This window comes from Calypte anna, chromosome 1 (genome assembly GCF_003957555.1).
Source record: "Calypte anna isolate BGI_N300 chromosome 1, bCalAnn1_v1.p, whole genome shotgun sequence".
NCBI lineage: Eukaryota > Metazoa > Chordata > Aves > Apodiformes > Trochilidae > Calypte > Calypte anna.
This window is the reverse complement of record NC_044244.1, coordinates 189,716,417-189,735,524: the sequence shown is the minus strand read 5'-3', so window position 1 is coordinate 189,735,524 and position 19,108 is coordinate 189,716,417. Positions and strand designations below refer to the sequence as shown.

The window sequence follows — 19,108 nt, the reverse complement described above, 5'->3', positions numbered from 1 at the left end:
TAATTTAGTTTGTTCTATTCTTGCAAAATGGCATCTGCAGGATCAGGTCAGTTCATCCAAATGAAGCAATTAGGAATAATTGGTAGAACTACATGTCAGTGTCTTTCTTCTCACAGATAAGGAAAAATTCTGCATAAGCACATACCTGTTTCTCTACAACCATAAATGCTTCAACTTTTCCTCCTCCTGCCCCACCTGCCATTCAGAGAGAATTGATAAAAACTGATGCTGTGTTACTGTACTGCACCTGACCACCTCCTTATTTTGCAGATCAACAATAATGTCCCAGCTACCAGTAAAAGCTTTTGGTTTTGTTTTTTGAAATCTGAACACAGACACATACCCATGCTCACACACTGCTCTAGCCGACAGGATATCCAGAAGCCATAGCAACCAGCAGAGAAATCTCAGCTTTCCTGAGCTGCTGCACTCCCTGACACCTTCTCATCACACAAGATACCCTGACTCTCAGTCAAACAGTGTCCAAGCCTTTCCACTTAAAGCTCACTGTTCAGAAGGGGCAGCCCAGTATGGAGTTTTACTTCATACTGTAGACAAAGCTTTCACCTTTTCTTTGGTTACCATGTGCTGCACATTGTTCAGGATATTGAAAGGGGTTGGTTTTTTAACTATGTGTGCTCTCCCTCAAAATTTAAAATTCAAGTTGAGATAATTTTTCTTTCAAGTAGCTAAATATATGTATAATGCACTGCAGTGGTGGAAACCAGTTAGCCATGAGCAGTCTGGATGCTTAAGTGTTAGCAACCTGCACGCTTGCTGAGCTAGCTAATATACTTCATTTTACATTTCAAGTGTTATCTTGCTCTCTGGTGAAGTGGTGCAAACGAGGGCATTGGTAAGGCTGTGCTGTGAGACATGCAGCAGGGACAGCTGCAAGCATCTCTGAAGAGTGGCTCAGGCCACCTGAAACATCAACACCTCACACCCATTCTTACTCTGTTCCTGCAAGACCCCACAACTCCCACTAAGTCCTGGAAGACCCCAGCACAGAGCCCCTCAAACCCTCTCACCTCCTCCACTGCTGCTCCACATTCCTGAGTGCCTCCATAGCTCTTCAGCTCCACACTGTTTCCCCCCTTATTTCAACCAGGAGTGAGATGGTCCCAGATGTATGAGGTGGTTCTGCCTCTGCAGACCATCTAGGGCAGAGTTAATTAAGTCCCCTCCATTGAGGTGAAAGTCAAATCAGGGAGAACTTTGATGCTTTAAAGAGAATTTTAACATACACCAGCAATGGCTTATCTGAAGAAATGAACTATTTGGTTTGGAATGAAAAGCTGCTCTTGTGTTTGGAAGAGGAAAGAATGAGAGCGTGAAAACTGAAAATCTTGTTAAAGGATGCTGTTTTGTAGACTGAGAGCACTGAAAATAAACTTCATGGTAATCTTTTTCTTTTTTTTTTTCCTCCCCCCAAAAAAAAACCCAAAAAAAAAAAAAAAAAAACCAGCATTTGTGCCTTTTGTCATCTTTGAATCTATTCAATTAACAATACCTACAACCTTGCTTTAGGTATTGTTATAGATCTCAACTACTTGAAGACAAGTAGCTGAGAAAAAATTTTCAGAGATCATAAAAATCGTATGTTTGAAAGAGAATATTTTAAAGGATTTTAATGATCTTAACTGCACTTTAAAAATTACTTCTAAGCCCCCAGCAATGGAGAGGAAAACAACAGAAGGTACAGCACCCCCTACGGAAAGAAGGTGTGTGCTTTGTTGTGCTTTCTGGGCAAAGAGTTGTGTGGTTGTGTGGGAGACCTGCACATCTTCATGATGTACTGCATCTGCTACCAAGAGGTAAAGTCAGCACAGGACTCAGAAACACCAAACAATTCCAGTGGAAAGAACAAGTGCTCTGCTCTGGCAATACCACCACCACCACCCTGCCCATCCCCAGCAATCCCCGCTTGTTTTTTTCAGCCAAAATAATCCAATACACAATATAAGATATTCCAGAGGTTCTTGTTCACATTCCAGCAAAACACAAGTTCTACATTTCCAAACATGACTTGATATTTTTTGGCAAGGGGCTAAAAAAAGAAAGCGAAACGCATGAGGTTGGGACCAGATAGGATCCACCCAAGGGTGATGAGGGAGCTGGCAGACGAGCTCACCAAGCCTCTCTCTATCATTTACCAACAGTCCTGGCTCACTGGGGACATCCCAGATGATTGGAAGTTGGTGAATGTCACACCAATACACAAAAAGGGCCCGAAGGAGAACCCGGAAAACTCCAGGCCCGTCAGCCTGACCTCAGTGCCTGGCAGAGTTATGGAGCAGATCATCCTCAGTGTAATCACACAGCACCTGCAAGGATGGACAAGGGATTAGACCCAGCCAGCACGGTTTAGGAAGGGCAGGTCCTATCTGACCAACCTGATCTCCTTTTATGATCAGGTGACCCGCCTGGTGGATGAGGGGAAGGCTGTGGATGTGGTCTACCTGGACTTCAGCAAGGCCTTTGACACCGTCTCCCACAGCATCCTCCTGAAAAAGCTGTCTGCCCACAGCTTGGACAGGAGCACCCTGTGCTGGGTTAAGAACTGGCTGGAGGGCCGGGCCCAGAGAGTGGTGCTGAATGGTGCTGCATCCAGTTGGCGGCCGGTCACTAGCGGTGTCCCCCAGGGATCAGTGTTGGGCCCAGTTCTGTTTAATAATCTTCATTGATGATTTAGATGAGGGGATTGAGTCCATCAGCAGCAGATTTGCAGATGACACTAAGCTAGAGGGAAGTGTCAATCAGCTGGAAGGCAGGAGGGCTCTGCAGAGACCTGGACAGACTGGAGAGTTGGGCTGATTCCAACGGGATGAGGTTCAACAAGGCCAAGTGCCGGGTCCTGCACTTTGGCCACAACAACCCCATGCAGCGCTACAGGCTGGGCACGGAGTGGCTGGAGAGCAGCCAGGCAGAAAGGGACCTGGGAGTCTGGATTGACAGGAAGCTGAACATGAGCCAGCAGTGTGCCCAGGTGGCCAAGAAGGCCAATGGCATCCTGGCCTGTATCAGGAACAGCATGGCCAGCAGGTCCAAGGAAGTGATTCTGCCCCTGTACTCAGCCCTGGTGAGGCCACACCTCGAGTCCTGTGTCCAGCTCTGGGCCCTTCAGTTCAGGAAGGATATCGAGGTCCTGGAGCAGGTCCAAAGGAGGGCAACCAGGCTGGTGAAGGAACTCGAGCACAGATCCTATGAGGAGAGGCTGAGGGAGCTGGGGCTGTTCAGGCTGGAGAAGAGAAGGCTGAGAGGAGACCTCATCGCTCTATACAACTACCTGAAAGGAGGCTGGAGCCAGGTGGGGGTTGGGCTCTTTTCCCAGGCAACTCTCAGCAAGACAAGAGGGCATGGTCTCAAGTTGTGCCAGGGGAAGTATAGGTTAGATATTAGAAAGAATTTCTTTATGGAGAGGGTGATCAGGCATTGGAACGGGCTGCCCAGGGAAGTAGTGGATTCTCCATCCCTGGAGATATTTAAAAAGACACTGGATGTGGCACTCAGTGCCATGGTCTAGTAACTGCAGCGGTAGTGGATCAAGGGTTGGACTTGATGATCTCAGAGGTCCCTTCCAATCCAGCCAATTCTATGATTCTGTGATTCTCCTTGCCCCTTAATTTGAGCACACTACAGCCAAGCAGTTCTTGTGAAATTCTGCTACTGAAGTAAAAGGGAGTTTTCCCTAAGTTATTATGATTAGAGACTACCATTCAATTTTTCTGTTTTCTTAATTTCCCTACATCCTGGAAAATAAAATTCTTAAGACTATTTCATATATTAAAAAAACTACCTTGGTCACATTATTTTAACTGAAGATTAAAAAAGAAGTCACCTTCTACCCATGAAACCAGAACTCTTCTTTAACTTACTCCTATTTACTTAAGTGAAGGACAGCAAAGGCCAGTGCTGAATTAACCAAGTACTGATTTGCAGCAAAGTTCATCTAGAAAGAACTGGATAATTCCAAGTATTGCAAACCTTCCCCTCAACTGTTTTTCCACCTTGTATATTTGAAAGGAACAGGACAACAGCTTAGCAAAGAACTTAGCCAGGATTACTAGGGAATTAGCCAATTTACTTAATGAATTGTACAGTACATAGGAAGGACTACTAGCCCTGAACATCTTTACAGGATGCTGCTGTGAGAACCCTGGCCTCAGCTGGGTGGTTCCTAGTTCCTCTCCCCTCTCATCCCCCTCTCCCACCAGTTTAGACCCTGCTAAATAAAAAGTTCTTGACAGGAAGCTCAAAACTTAAAACAGGCCACTGAAATAAAGTACCCACTACTTCCACAAGTACAAACTCCTTCTGTGTGAGGAGTGGGTAATTTTTATTGAACTCTGAGATCATCAATTGCAAAGCACACCAACGAAACCCAGGACTGGAACATTTAGTAACAGCCTACAATACAGGAATTGATTTTTATTGTCATACGGTTTGACATACAGTTTATACAGGCCACTTAAGAGCTTTAAAATTCCCTTTTAATCAGCACAATTGCCTATTCCCTCCCCAATGCACACTTATATTCTAAATTCCAGTGACTTGATATCTGAGAAGTAAGGCACTACAGTGTCCTTTCTGAGTGGTTACAGATTATCTTGGCAGGTGCCTCCCCTCTGAGATCTGAAGTTCAAAATTGCCCGTGGAAGAAAATTGAATTGGTGACTGAAGATGTATACCCAGTGATGAAAAGCTATCACCACTGATACCAAAACAATCACTGCATTCTGGGTTATCTGCTCTGAGACTCGAGAGGAAACCTTCAGTGCACAGAGCAGAGCTCACAGTGTTGATGCTCTCACCTAGGGAAACTATTTGCTCTCTTCTGGAAAATTTCAAAGCTCCCCTGTTGAAGCGAGGGGACAGATTTTAACTGCAGTCTCTACCAATCAGTATGTTCTTATGGTTGGGGACCAGGCATTAGATGAAGACCTCTGCATTTATAGTTTTGGAATAGGAGCTGCAGCCACTGCAATGCTTTCAATTGCACATTCATCAGTGCCACGGCGGATTCTGAAGTAACCATTTTCTCCCCATGAGGTGCCCCAGCTGTTCTTCACAATCCAGAACTTCTCACCACTTTCTGGCTCTGTACCATAGCCCACCAGCAAGACAGCATGATTGGTCAGTTCAAAAGGATTGAAGTCATCCTGCAACCCAGTGTGATGGTAGATCCCCTCTTTATAATGCATGAAATCATTATAAACCTCAAAGGCAACAGCCATTGGCCCATGCAGAACAAGCTCAAGTTTCATCAGTGCTTCATTGCAGCCTCCATAGAAACCACCAACATAATGGTACTCAGAAGTGTAGTAGTGGTAACAGCTGCGTTTAAAAGTGCATGGAGAATCTTGGGCTGTGTAAGGGAAGCAATCCTCTTCCACCACACCAAAGTCTTGGGCATACTTTCCAGCAATGAGGTATGGGAAGCCACCATCACAACCTAAACAAAAAAGAAGTACTTATTCCCTTGGAGAGTTATTTGAGGTATGGGACTCTCCTACTCAGAACTTTTGGAATACTTTTAGATACAGTATTGAACACAAACTGCAGTGACCCATGTAGTAGTAATGCTCGAGTTAGGTATAGCTAGCTTTCTGAAAGACACGAGACAAAAATCACATCTCTGGAAGCTATCCTGGGAGCAGTAATGTATGAACCACCTCCCCATTTGATTGCTCCTGACAATCCACATCAGGAATAGCAGTTCAGTTACCTGCAGTAAAACAATCTGTCCTAACACAGGTATTATCCTTTGGAAAGCTTCAGTCATTGCTTTTTTTCATCTTCATCTCTTCATATGCTTCTCCTCCCCATGAGTATGCTTTTGGGAGGATATTAGTTTGCACTCTTTCTAGGTGTGCCTTGCAATTTAGCTATATTTTTAGCCCTACTCCTTAGATATTCCTTACCTCGTAGGTAGGTTGACCTGAAAGCCAGTAAAATCCTGGCTACCAACTCCTGGTTCAATCCTATTCCTACAGTAAGGTGAGCTGACAAATGCAGTATGTTCTGCAATATTTCAAAAAAGAAGTACTATAAAGTATAACCTACCAGATATTGTATGAAAATACCCAAAATGTGAGTGAAAGGGAAAGCATGTAAGTTTTCAATATACCATCTCCTTCTGCAGCATTATAATTACTAAAAGCTACCTTTGTATAAGCCTGTGTACTTACCCTGAGAATACTGGCTGCAGGATACAGCTTGCTGAGGACTAAAGATTGGCTTCTGAGTGTTGTTTGTGAGGATACGGATTCTTGCTTCCAGCATGCCCATGGAGGAAAATGCATAACAGCTGCCACATGGGCCTGAAGAAAAAGGAACCAGGAAGAGAGTCGGGCATAAACGAGGCAAGTCACCTGCATTCAGGTACAACTATTGCTAGAGTCCACTGAAAACAGTGAAAAGCTATCAGACAGGAATCAGAAGTTGAACATTGATAGAGCAAAAGTTTTAAATACACATTTCACTTTTATGTATGCAATTCAAAAACCAGTTCTAACAACTTTTGAAGGAACACTTTTGAATTCTCTTACTTATTCAGGAGTAAGAGAATATCTTGCTCTTCAGTGTTTTGCAATAGTGTATTTAAGAGCAATGCTTTTCTTTCAGAATAAGCCTACAGGACTGAGAAAGCTCATAGCCTACTGCCTCAGACTATAACCTTTTATGGAGCACATATCTTAACAGACAATGAACTAGTTTAAGTGAATACTGACAAAATTGGTTTAGATTATTTCAATGTATCATAGAATCACACAATGGCTAGGGTTGAAGGGACCTTAAAAATCATCTAATTCCAAGCCCTTCCAGTGCCAGGGATTCCTTCTGCTAAGCCAGGTTGCTCAAGACCCCATCCAGTCTGGTCTTAAAACACTTTCAGGGAGGAGTATCAACAGTTTTAATGCTTTAATTTCAAGTTGAAAAAAATAATCGAACTTAAGAGTTACCCCTAAAATAACTGCCTTGAGATTCTAGTGGTATAACAAGCAGGTTTGACACGGTGGATCCATCGCAGCTCCCTTTCCCAAGTGTACGTAATTTTTATGCTAGTTTTTCATAGGCACCTTAATTTTCCTTCTGTTTCCTGGCAGAGAGTTAAGTCTCCTTACACTTTTATCAAAGTTAGTACCATTTGTAGTTTTAGGTCCCTTCACTCTCTAGGAGCTTCCTGCAATACATTAAAACCTTTGGAGGTGGAGTGACAGGCATCACAAGCAAGGACTTCATCAAAGTAACAGTCTTATTTTATCTACTGATTGTCACCAAGGTGCCCAATTTCCTCTTGTTTCCTGCAGTAGGAAATTCAAATGTTGCAGAGCTATGAAAAGGAAGGAGGCTTGAGGAACAAAGCAAAATACTTTCTTTGAACTGTGTAGGTGTATGAAAGTACAGCTATTACAAAAGCAAGACTTCATGAAATTGCACCTTCACCCAGCTAGACATATCTCTGAAGGGGCAAAATCAGACTAAACATGAACAGTCTTTGCCCAGCAGGGCAAAGTGAAGCAATGAAAGGTGCCTCCCACTCATTGTACCCTCAGGGCATCCAAGACGGGCCATTCTGCAGAACACTTTGCTGCATTTTGTGTGCAAAAATGTAAGAAATACAATTAACACAACCTTTTAATTCTGAAATCTGCTGGGGTGGTTATTAAGTTTCTCTCCTGCTACTACAGTGGTATTTGGGAGGCCCATAAAATGACAGCCATGCTGTATCAGCAGTGAGCCAACACAGCTGCAAAAGTAGTTTAGCCAGACTTCCCACAAATTATCTTTCAGAGTCAGTTAAAGCTTTAGCCACATCAGATTCCACTCACCCTACTATGACCTCCTTCTGTGACAAGGTGACTTGCTTACTGAATGAGGGAAAGGCTGTGATTGTTGTCTGCCTAGACTTTCATAAAACTTCTGACACTGTAAATACTGCAGTCCAAGACAACTGCATGAACCCTACCATACCTCAAACTACTCAACAGAAAAAGCACACATCCCCTGTAATTCTTGTCTGCTCCAGGTGCTGTATTTCTTCTCCTTAGGTAAAGAACAGATATTACACAAGCACACAAAATCTGGAAAGCCATGATCTTGTAATTAGTACAATTCACTCTGCATGCACCAGACAACTGGCATCTTCCTGCTTGCAGCCTTCTCTCCCTTATGGCATTTTTTAATGAGTCATCTAATAATCTTAATGGCAATACAACTAAGACTTTCTAATACTGCCTTTTTAATGAAGCATTGATATCCAGTGCCTCAGAAAACCATACAACATACCTTAAGCAAGACTTAATTTGTGTGTTAGTGCTATTTTGCACAAAATCATTGTTTGGAGGTTTTGTATTTGTGGGTTTTTTTTATCTTTTGAATGCCTGAAAGCAAAAACTCTTATTTAATGGAGCAGAATGTATATTCCACAGACATTTAACATACTCAGCATGGATTCTCAGATTACAGGAAAAGCAGAGACAGCTTTACTGCTGGAAGCTACAGACTAGCCCTGATTTAGAGAAACAATGAAGCAACACAATGGAGAAAGGGAAGTGTGGGACTGAGTGTTCAATTGTTCATAAGGTGAAAGAGGCCTTGGGATATCCACAGTTCACACCACAAGAAAGCACAGGTACACACACCTCCCCAGGACTGTACCATTTCCTACTGCCACCTTTCAGTGAAGCAGTGTGTCAGCTTCTGAGCCAGCACTCCTAGAAGTTTTCCTCTACTTCTTGTGCTACTAGGAGTCCAGATGGACAAATTTGGCAGAACTTAACTGGACCAGTGAATTAAGTGATCTCCTCTACATCATGCTAATTTTATGTTCCCTACCCTTCAAAGCTGCAACCAGATGCTACCAGCACACGTAAATTAGCATCCAGAATTTTTTTAGTGACTGACACCTCTTCTTGCACATACCCATTTAAGTAACTTCTAAAGCTACTGGGGTGATAAGATTGAGGCAAAACAATTTTCATGGGTTTATTCATTAAAGCTGCATGATAATTTGCCATCAGCAGGAGTGACAGAAAGAATTAAATGTAGACCAGTGCAGTGGCAGTGTGCAGACATGACTAAGACTGTTTGGACAAAGCCTGACAGATGGCTTTATGCCATTACTGTGGTAATTTGCTCTCACCTCTGCAAAGACACTTTGCTGTTTCAGTAAGCCAGTTACCACCTTCTGTTTTGACAGTGTTCTCAGCCAAGACTCCACCCATTTACCATAGATTATTGATAGTAAAGGTGCAATTTGTCAACTGCATGACACTGGACAAAACATTCTTGTTAACAGCAAATTACAGAGAAGCTCTAGAACCTTGAATTAAGAAGAATTTATTTTTTACCTTGATTCCGAACAGGGCTGACATAATTGACACCATTCACATTTCTCCAGTCCCAAGAGTCTGGCAAGTTTGAAACTTTTTTGAGTAACTCGGGAGTCAGGGGTGCAGGCTTTGGTCTAAAGAGAAGAAAATGCTTCTGAGTAAATTATCACACTCTATGTGAGGAAACAATCACATAGCCCTCAGCTGTCATCTTCTGGCTTCTACTAGTTGCACTTACTTCACAGTAAGTAATCTGAAATAGTGTCCATCCAAACTGAGTGGGTGTCAATTAGAAGAGATTACACTTCAGCAGAATGCATGCTCAAATCCCACCCTGGGGAAACTGTTTGATGAACTATCCACAAGTACCTTGGAGCTCTGGAATGGAGACCTCCAGCTCTTCTAGTTAGTTCCTCCAGTGAGAAGTACTCATACTCCTTGTATCTTGTTGCTCTCCAGGACCTCTGGTGAGCATTGATAGCATTTACAAAATCAACATTGTGTACATAACGCCTGCTTGAAAGTCTGCGAACAAAAGCAATCAAATAAAATGGTAAGAAAGAATTGTACTGAAAAGCCAAGGTGCTCTCTAAACTGAATATGGGAGCAATGCTAACTCTGGAAGTGGGTTCTGACAGGTACTGATAGAGAAACATGTAATTATTGGATCAAAGCAAAGTTTCTGAAATTTGAAACAGGCCAACTATATAATAATCATCTTTAGAAGTATTAGTTTTGTCATTGGGCTTCACCGAAGACTGAAGGGGGAACTGTGTGATGTGACCAGCACACCCTCCTCTGTTTTTGTGCATTCAGGTTTATTTCCAACATTATCACTGGCATCAGCTTTGCCCTCAGTAACAGAATTTGTCCATATGGTTTTAGCTGATACATGAAGCATAGTACCAAATGTTTTATTCCAGTAAAAGGTCATCTGTTGCTTACCTTCCTCTGACCTTCTGGACAGGTAGCTCATTTATGTGGACATCAGAGGGAGATGAAGAAATCTTCTGCCCACGGAAACAAGCCCAATTGTGGCCAAGTACATCATGTACCCACCCAGGTAGAGTCTCATTACAGTAGCTGGTTACATTCTGGCCTTCCTTTTTGTACTGTGAAGAGGTTATGCTTGTGTTGAGTAGATGCATGTTAGCAAAGCAGCACTTCCTACCCACCCAGAAGTGGCCCGACATATTCCAGACCAACCAGTATCATGTTTGATTTCAAAACAAAAAAAGCACCAGGCAAAGTGCAATAAAGAAACTTTATAGCAAACTGCTCAAGGAAGACAAACAAATTGTGATTTGCACTTTTAGCAACAGCTTTAAGTTTGAGCTGTGGAGTTACGAGTATCAAGAAAAAATTTCACCTGAACTATCAAAATGAGACACTAAGACATGATGATCCATTAAGAGCAACTCATTTGAAGCTGGCAGTGAGGGGAATGTTACTTAAGTTTCAGGTCCAAAGTCTTAATACATCCTTATTCAGACACAAGTCTTTGCTTTACCACAGAAGTAATAAACTAGTAAAATGTACTGTCATATAACAGTTAGCACTAACACTTTGCCCAGCAGTATAAATTTCCTGGATTAGGAATTCTTCAACAGCAGAATGTCCCTCTCAAAATTAAGCAGGCTTCACAGGAGCCTGAAAACCCCTTGCAACAAAACTTTTAACTTGACTCTTCTAATAACACAAATTACTTTACTGGAATCCAAGTTTGCAAGGCCAAGTGCAAGGTTCTGCACCTTGGTCAAGGCAATCCCATGCATGAATACAGTTTAGGAGGAGAAAGGATTCAGGACAGCCCTGAGGAGAAGGATTTGCAGATGGAAGTGGACTAGAAGCTTAACAAGAGCCATTGATGGGCACTTGCAGCCCAGGAAACCAACCAGGTCCTAGGCTGCATCAGAAGGAGCACAAACAGACAGCTGAGGCAGGCGATTTCCCCCCTCTACTCTGCTCTTGAGACCCCACCTGGAATACTTGAGCATGTCCAGAAGGGAGCCACAAAAATTATCAGAGGGTTGGAGCACTTTCACTACGAAGACAGGCTGAGGAAGTTGGGGTTGATCAACCTGGAGAAGGCTCCAATGTGACTTTATGGTGGCTTTCCAGTACCTGATGGGGCACTACAGAAAAAGCTGAGGCAGAGCTTTTTACACAGGTGTATACTGAGAGGACAAGGAACAATGGTTTAAAACTTGCAGAGGGCACATTTAGACATTAGGAAAAAGTTCTTTCCTGTGAGGGTGGTGAGACATTGGACCTGGTTGCCCAGGGAAGTTGTGGCTGCCCTCTCCCTGAAAGCATTCAAAGCCAAGTTGGATAGAGACTGGTCTAGTGAGAGGTGTACCTGCCGGTGCAGGGGGGTTGGAACCAGATGTTTTTTTAAGGTCCCTTTCAACCCAAACGACTCAATGAATCTAAGTTTCCTAGTCCAAGATTACATTGCCAAGTCCCATCCTAATAGAAGTTTCAGTATAAAGTATAAAAGTACAGAGATTTTGTGGCTATATTTCAACAAAATGCTTGCTTGGCCTCTTCACTGAAGAGGGTGGTGGGTTACAGTGCTGGAAATGACTCAATATAGTAAATAAAAGTAAGGAGACTGGGAGGTTTGTGACTATGTCAAGGCTCTGTGGATAATCTGAAGAAGATTATATCACAAAACAATTAAGTCACTCAGAGAGATAAAGTTCAAAGTTATTTCTCTTAGAACAGGACTTGGCTTGTCCCCAGTTTGGAAGTTGCAGAGGCATCACATCTACACCCTTGACTGTCTCACAAGGAAGTACATTTGCTGTCCAGAGGAGGATGGGGACAGAATGCTGAATGGTTACCCAGTTCTATCCAGTCTATCTTGACTGCTCAAGACCGTGCAATTTGGGAAATAATTACACTTTGCCAAATCACAAGAGTAAGTTCCCAAAGAGAACTTTTGAGAAATACCCTCTTCACATATGTATTGCTAGAAATCCATATATTACCAAACCCAACAAGTTACTGCCTTCACATCAGTAAATAACTGTGACAGCACTTTATTTGGCTCTGGATGATAATGTAAATTAATAGCTGCCTATCTTTTCTATATAAAAAACTGCTGCAGATTAAAGCAAGACCAAACACAATCATCCTTGGCAAGTATACACCTTTAATCTAAATACTTATAGAATACTCAAGGAAAAGGCCTTCTTCCTGAAACAATCAGATCCCTGCCTACCAGAGAGAGTTATAGTGAATCAAAACAAATGGAACAGATTTGGGATTTATCTTTCTGGAAAAGGCAATAACCTAACTACCAAATTAAAACAATTTGCTTTTCTTCCCCTCTCCTAGAAATTCCTCTCCTTTTTCTGGAGATGAGTATTATTGTTTTTTTAAAAATACAGTCAGAAAATCAGCATAGTATTCAAACAATTTTTGCAACTTAATTTTTCAGGAAAGTGAATTTAGCAAGATTACTATACTGTTCTTTCAGTTCAAACATTAATAAACCAGGAAGAAGATGAGAAGACAGTCAGTGGCAACACCTCAAGATAAACAGGAGACAAAAGCCAATTTCAAACTCTGTGTAGGAGCCTAAAATTTAACTATTCAAGTTCTCTGTCACTACCTTTTTGTAGGCTTGCAGACTGTAAGCTACCACCAATATGGTTTTAAAAAGGGGACATGAAGAACACAGCTCATCAATAGCCAATGCAGATAAATGGAATTTTAACTCCAAGAGCCATTTTCAGCTAGAAAATTCATATATACCTGTAAAGTTTCAATCTCCTTCCTGGCCATCCCCCAGCATATAACTGGGAGCTACTGATGTCAAAAAGTGGTGGAGAAACCTTTAAAAACTTATGCTTTGTATCTACAAGCTAGTTAACTCCCCAGTGGAACACAGAGGAACTTAAATGCATAGCAGAGTCATTGGTGCCATGCAAATTACACCCACTGCTTACTATCAGAAGGGACACATGCAGGATTTCCTATTGTGACCAGAGAAGGGCTCTGAAAGGTTAGGTCTAGTAAATCTGACAGTTTTAGGGAACCTAACACAGACAAGCCTGCCCAACCACCAGTCACAGAGGGGTGTGGCACCATTTTATGGACCACCCGACTCAGGTGGATACAAATGACAATACAAAACCCAAAGCTGCCAGCACAGTACTGGGCATATCTGCAGAACTCATCCTTCAGAGATATCACAGAACAGCACCCTTCATGTAGCACAACAGCCACACAGCTGTGACCACCAGCAACTGCTGGATAACTGCTGCATGCATTGTCTCTGCAGACTTAAGAAGAGGGGTTTCATTTTTAAGTTAAAAAAGACCACTGCAGACATGCCACATGCTATAATTTCATGAGTGAATATTCCTAGCTGCAGCATTAACTAATTCCATCCTCTGATCTGAAATCAGAAAAACCTCCTGTAACTATAAACTCCTGTAAACTATATCCACAGTTCAAATTCTGAGGTTTGAAAATATTAAGTTTCAGCTCTATTTCAAATGCATATTTTTCTCAATTCTGACAAATTACTTTTCTTAATGCCCAAATTCAGCCAAGCACCTCCAACATCAATCTTAAAAGGCTTTGTGTACCTGAATTTCAAGGCTTGCTGTTAGATATCTGAACCTCAGTAAGCTTTTTGGTACAGCATACTTTTTGTAAAGTCTTACTGTGTTGGTCATTATGACAAAATAATTAAATATTCAATTATGGTCCTGGAAAAAAGAAAGCTTTAAACAATGAAATTTAAATTTTTAATTCCCCTAAGAAGAAAGGATGGAGACCTTTTACACAGCATTTTAACCAGGATTCAGCAGTGCTACATCTACACACTGCCATCCTCATTTACATCTATTGTTCTCAATTTAAGCAATATTCAGACAACAAATCAACACTGAGTTTCAGGAGCCAGGACCATCTTATACATTTATCCTGGTGGAAACCACTCATTTGACATCAAATTTACAAGTGTGCCTATGCATTTTTAAATAGGACAGGATCATAGACCTGTAGTATCCTACTGTACAAAAATATAGATTATACTATCAGAATAAATGTCTGCGGTTTTTTCTACCAGCAAGTAACTAGAGAAGCATTTCCTTTCCCTTACAGAACATTCTGCATTCAGAGATTTAGGATTTTAGATTTACACTTTAGGAAAGCAAAATTCACATGCTTTTTTAGAAGACAGGTCAAAAATTAACTGTCAGTTGATCTGCAGGATGATTAAATAGCATTAGCAGCTCTAACACTTATTTCAGCAAAACTAAATAAAATGCATTCAGATTTTTTTTTTAATATTCAGAAATTTAAACATGAACTATTGATATTTGTTTAGGCTTGTTATTTTGGAACAGAAGTACTGGTTTTTAGCCAAATTTGGGTATGCTGGAGAAGACAGGAAAAGATGTGGCAAATCTGTCACCAAGTCAGTCTGGAAAAGATCAGTAACTTGAGTAGTGAAATATTCTATAATCTATTTACTTCCTTTTGCCAAAGTGGTGCTATTTTTTTAAATAATAAAACAAGCCAGACTTCTGTTTTTTTCCTAGAGAACATCTCAAAACTCAGTACTACTACTTATCTTAAAGGGCAAACAGTGACAACCTTACAAGACTGTCTCCCTTCAAAGTGGTTAACAACAAATAAGTACTAAGAAGATATCAAATAACTGAAACAAGTTAGCCTAAACTTTCCTTTCAGCCTCACACTAGTGGGTTTTTTTTATGCTGTTCCTATTTCTTTAGCCATCCCCCGAGGGAAAAAAAAAAATCTTTAAAGCCTTATGTCATGCATAGCCCTACAGCTTCCTTGTGTCATCCAGCAGAAGCACATACTCAAGCTTCTGCCAAGAGCCAGTGTACTACGCATCCAAGTTCAGTATACAGATGTTTCAGCAGCACATTTTAAAGAAGCACTGCCATAAAACAAACAAGTTATTTAGTGCTACAAGCCAGCACCAGGCAGAATAACTAGAGCTTGAGAGAAACAGTAGACTATGATGCAGTAGAATACTGCATTTAACTTGGAAAGCCCTGAGGGACAAGCCTATGTACAACAACAGTTAGAAATAAAACACTGTTAGAGCTTCTTTACTTAAGCTATTTCAGCAAACTAAGTAAAAAAAGTACACTAATAACATCACCCAATCCACACCTCTGGTGCAGGAAGTAATTTCCCCACAGTACCTAGGTGAAAAAACAAGTAACTTGTAACGGCAACAGGGCCCTACCAGTCCCTTGCTTTTTAGTAAGCCTCAGAAACTAAAGAATATTAAAAGCTTACTGAAACATGCATCAAAAAGGTTGTGTCTATATCCATACAGTACAGTAGCACTGATAAAGCTGCCATTTAGACAAGCCCACAGCACACTCATTAGTAATTAGTAACTTCCTTCTTTAGCATTAAGCAAAAATATCCTGCAAGTTCAAGTAGCACCAGTTGCATTTCTATGCTTGAAATGCATCAAGTCCTGCACGGCCTCAAATACTGCAGTTCTAGCAGCATAGCAACTAGCAATTCCATCCTCCCTCTTCAATGACAGAATATGAGCAAAGTGTTAAAGCACCATAGTAGGTAAATCAAATTGCTTTATCTGCCTTGTCACCATGATGGGGTTTGAGCCACGTAATTTAGCTTTTGTGCAACATAAACACAATGTGAAACTCAAGAGCATCCTTGAAGCAGTGAATACTTTCCTGACAAACCCCAACTCATAAGCATGGCAGGAGATGTGCAAGCCCTTACGCCATTTGGCTGTTCCATGAACCAAAAAGATATTCCACAATCAAGTGGTAATTCCAGAACTGTGTTCACATTGGAAGGTTATTTCAGAGTGAAACTAAGTAATTTTACCAAGTAGCAAAACCAACAGCAAATTACCTCATATTAAACTCTTAGTTCTTTATCTTCTTGCTGTAAAGCAAGAGACTGCCAGCAAAGGTAATTCTTCTGTTCCCTGAATTCCAAAGTGAACCTGCCAAATGACTTTTCCCATTCTCAACAGCCCTTGTCAACTAGCATTCATTCTACTCCAAGGACTTCTATATTATGACCAATACTAAGAAAATTAAGTCTGCTATGCTGATGTTACTTTCAGGTACAAGTGGTAGGAGTAATTTACACAATAGGCAATCATTCCTTAAAAACCTCTGAAGCATGCATCAGGCACAGTATATTGCTTGCTCCCTAGAATCTTTACAGTAGGTGGTGATGGAATTAGGTCCTAAAAGAGCACTAGCTGCTTTTCATAGAAAAAAAACCCCAACATTTTTAGTTTATACTAAATATACTATAGAGATGTTGTACTTTGATTTCATATGTAATGCAGTATTTACTAGACCAAAAATAAAGAGACAGGCATATCTAAATGTGTCACAAGGTCAAGCAGGTCCTAAGAACCACTTCTTCCACCCCAGTCCCCAGTGAATACAGATGTAAATAACAGTTTTGCAGACAGACATCATTGAAAGTTGCCTAACAAAGTCAACTAGTTGCATAAAAATGCATTTACTAAGTGCTGTTGTATTTCCTTGTACTTCTTGGCCACTATGCTTGCATCTTGCTTATCTGTTGTTCCCTTTACAGAAGCAAAATTAGAGGGTAACTGAACTGGGCACTACTTCTCAATATAACCATTTTCTTACATTAACAGAGTTCTGTATAACCAGGCAAACCTTACGAGCCAAAGATCACCAAGAGCTAACAACCGCCTCACAGTGTCCCCTCAAGCACTAAAAAGAAGCCTAACTATAGACCATTTTAGCAACAGTCAGTGATGCAAGGCACACCAAGTAAACTCACCTTAAAAAATGCAAACCACTTGTAGTCATTCATCACAATTTCAAAGCCTTGATTGTAAATCAATGTGAAGAAACCATAGTTGCCCAGACTATCCTGAGCCACATCTAACTTCTGAAGACTCACAAGCACCTTTTTTTCCACAGGTCCTGTAAGAAATACAAACATTATTGCATAATTATTTCTTGGAAGAGAAAAACAAGTTAGTACAAAGAATGTTGTATCATTTGTTTTATTCCAAGAGACGCTCAAATACACACATTGAATACAGTCTTCTCCAAAAATCACATCAAGCAAACACTCTTCAGGGCCTTCACTTACCTGCCAGTGGACTACATGCCCTTTTTTACTACTGCTAGAAAGCATTTGCACATTAATTAGCAGCAGCACCAAAGAGCTGTTACTGGGAAACATCAGCTTATCCAAACATAATTCTCGATACAGATAATACACAGGACTAGTGTGCTGCATCACCCAGGCAGTCTGCAGTGACAAATCTTCCCCTTAAACGTGGGATGAGGCACCAGCCTCCCCATGCTGCTTCACACCAGCACCCTTGACTCCTTCCACCACTCACTTCCACTGCTCCTACTGCCACGTGCCTTGTCAGATGAAAAACCAGATAATTTCAAAAAAAGTGAAGTATCAACTATTGCTTTAAATAATATTGGATACAATAATTGAGTGTTAATTCCCCACTATTATCCCCTCAAGAGAAGTGGTATCTCTATTTCTCCTGATGGTGCCAGGCTCCCCAGGCAACAAAGCTCTTGCAGCCAGTGGCTTGCCAGGAGCAGGCCCCATGTCACCCAGCAGCAGAACCACGTTCTGCTCTGGGACCAACCGGTCAGGACAGGCTGAGCTGAGGAGGAGGAGGAGTGTACCTGTGAGCTGTGAGGAAGAAATGAACCGGCGTGACCCAGTGGTGCCAGGCCTACCTTAGTCGAAATCGCAAAGTAAACAAGCAAAAAAAACCAACATAAAAACTGAAGTGGAAGAGTAACGTGGCTGCTCACAGCAGTCACCGAGAGCAAGACTAACTCGGGTGTTGGACGCTGTTTAACTCAAATTAACCTGTTTTTCGCCTGAAGACCGGCCCGACAGGCAGCACCACGGGTCTGACCGGCAGGTGCGGGGCCGCCGTGGCCCAGCCATGCGGCCGCTTCCCCGCTGTCTGATTCGGTTTTAGGGCCTCAGGGCACGGAGCAGCCCAACCCCCTCCTCCCCACCGCACTCTTCCCTCAGGATCACAGGGTTCCCCCACCTCCCCAGCGAGGCGGGCCCAACCCTGGGGCTCCGAGGAGGAAGGGTAACGCGGCAAGGCCGCCGCAGTCTCACCCTCCTGGGAGCAGTTGCCGTGGCGGCCGCCGCCCCGCCAGACGCGGAGCTCCCAGGTGCCCAAAAGGTCGGCGAAGGAGCAATTAGCCGGCGTGTCAGCCCGCAGCGCCGGGGTCAGCACCAGCACCACCGCCAGCGCCGCAGCCCACAGATGCTTCCCCTCCATCGCACCGCTCCTGCCGCCCTCCGCCGCCGCCGATGAAATGGGCCCGGGCGCCGCGGCCTCCCCGCCCCCGAGCCCGGGCCCGCCCCGGGACGGCAGCGCCGGGAGGGGCTGGGCCTCCGAGCCTGCCCCACTGGGATTCAGAGCTGGGCTGCGGGGCCTGGGGTTGGGGAGGAGGTCGGGGCGTGTTTGTGTGCCCAGCAGGCTGGGCGTTCTCTCCGCTGTGGAAGGCGGTGCTCCCCCGGAGGGTAGAGGGGCTGGGTCCTCACCCGTCTGGCAAGGGTGGCGTTCAACCAGGGCGTGCCCTTCTTCCCACAGGGTGCCCTTCTCCCCAGACTGTGTCCTTCACAAATGGGACCTCTCCTCCAAAGGGCACCCACTACCAAAGGGCACCCACCTTCCCAAAGAGGATGATCTTCCCCCACAAAGGCCAAATGGCATTCCCCATCCCAAAATATCC

The 19,108-nt window shown here is 42.8% G+C and overlaps 1 protein-coding gene across 1 annotated transcript; it reads right to left on the bottom strand.

Moving 5' to 3' along the window:
• Nucleotides 1–4,301: 4,301 nt before the first annotated feature.
• On the bottom strand, nt 4,302–18,739 carry CTSC (cathepsin C). Its single transcript, XM_030461138.1, has 7 exons — nt 18,486–18,739; nt 17,151–17,296; nt 10,284–10,450; nt 9,708–9,863; nt 9,357–9,472; nt 6,192–6,323; nt 4,302–5,455 (listed from the first exon to the last, which is right to left on the bottom strand). The coding sequence occupies exons 1-7, from the start codon at nt 18,649–18,651 to the stop codon at nt 4,953–4,955; spliced, it is 1,386 nt and encodes a 461-aa protein (XP_030316998.1). The 5' UTR covers nt 18,652–18,739; the 3' UTR covers nt 4,302–4,952.
• Nucleotides 18,740–19,108: the final 369 nt, after the last annotated feature.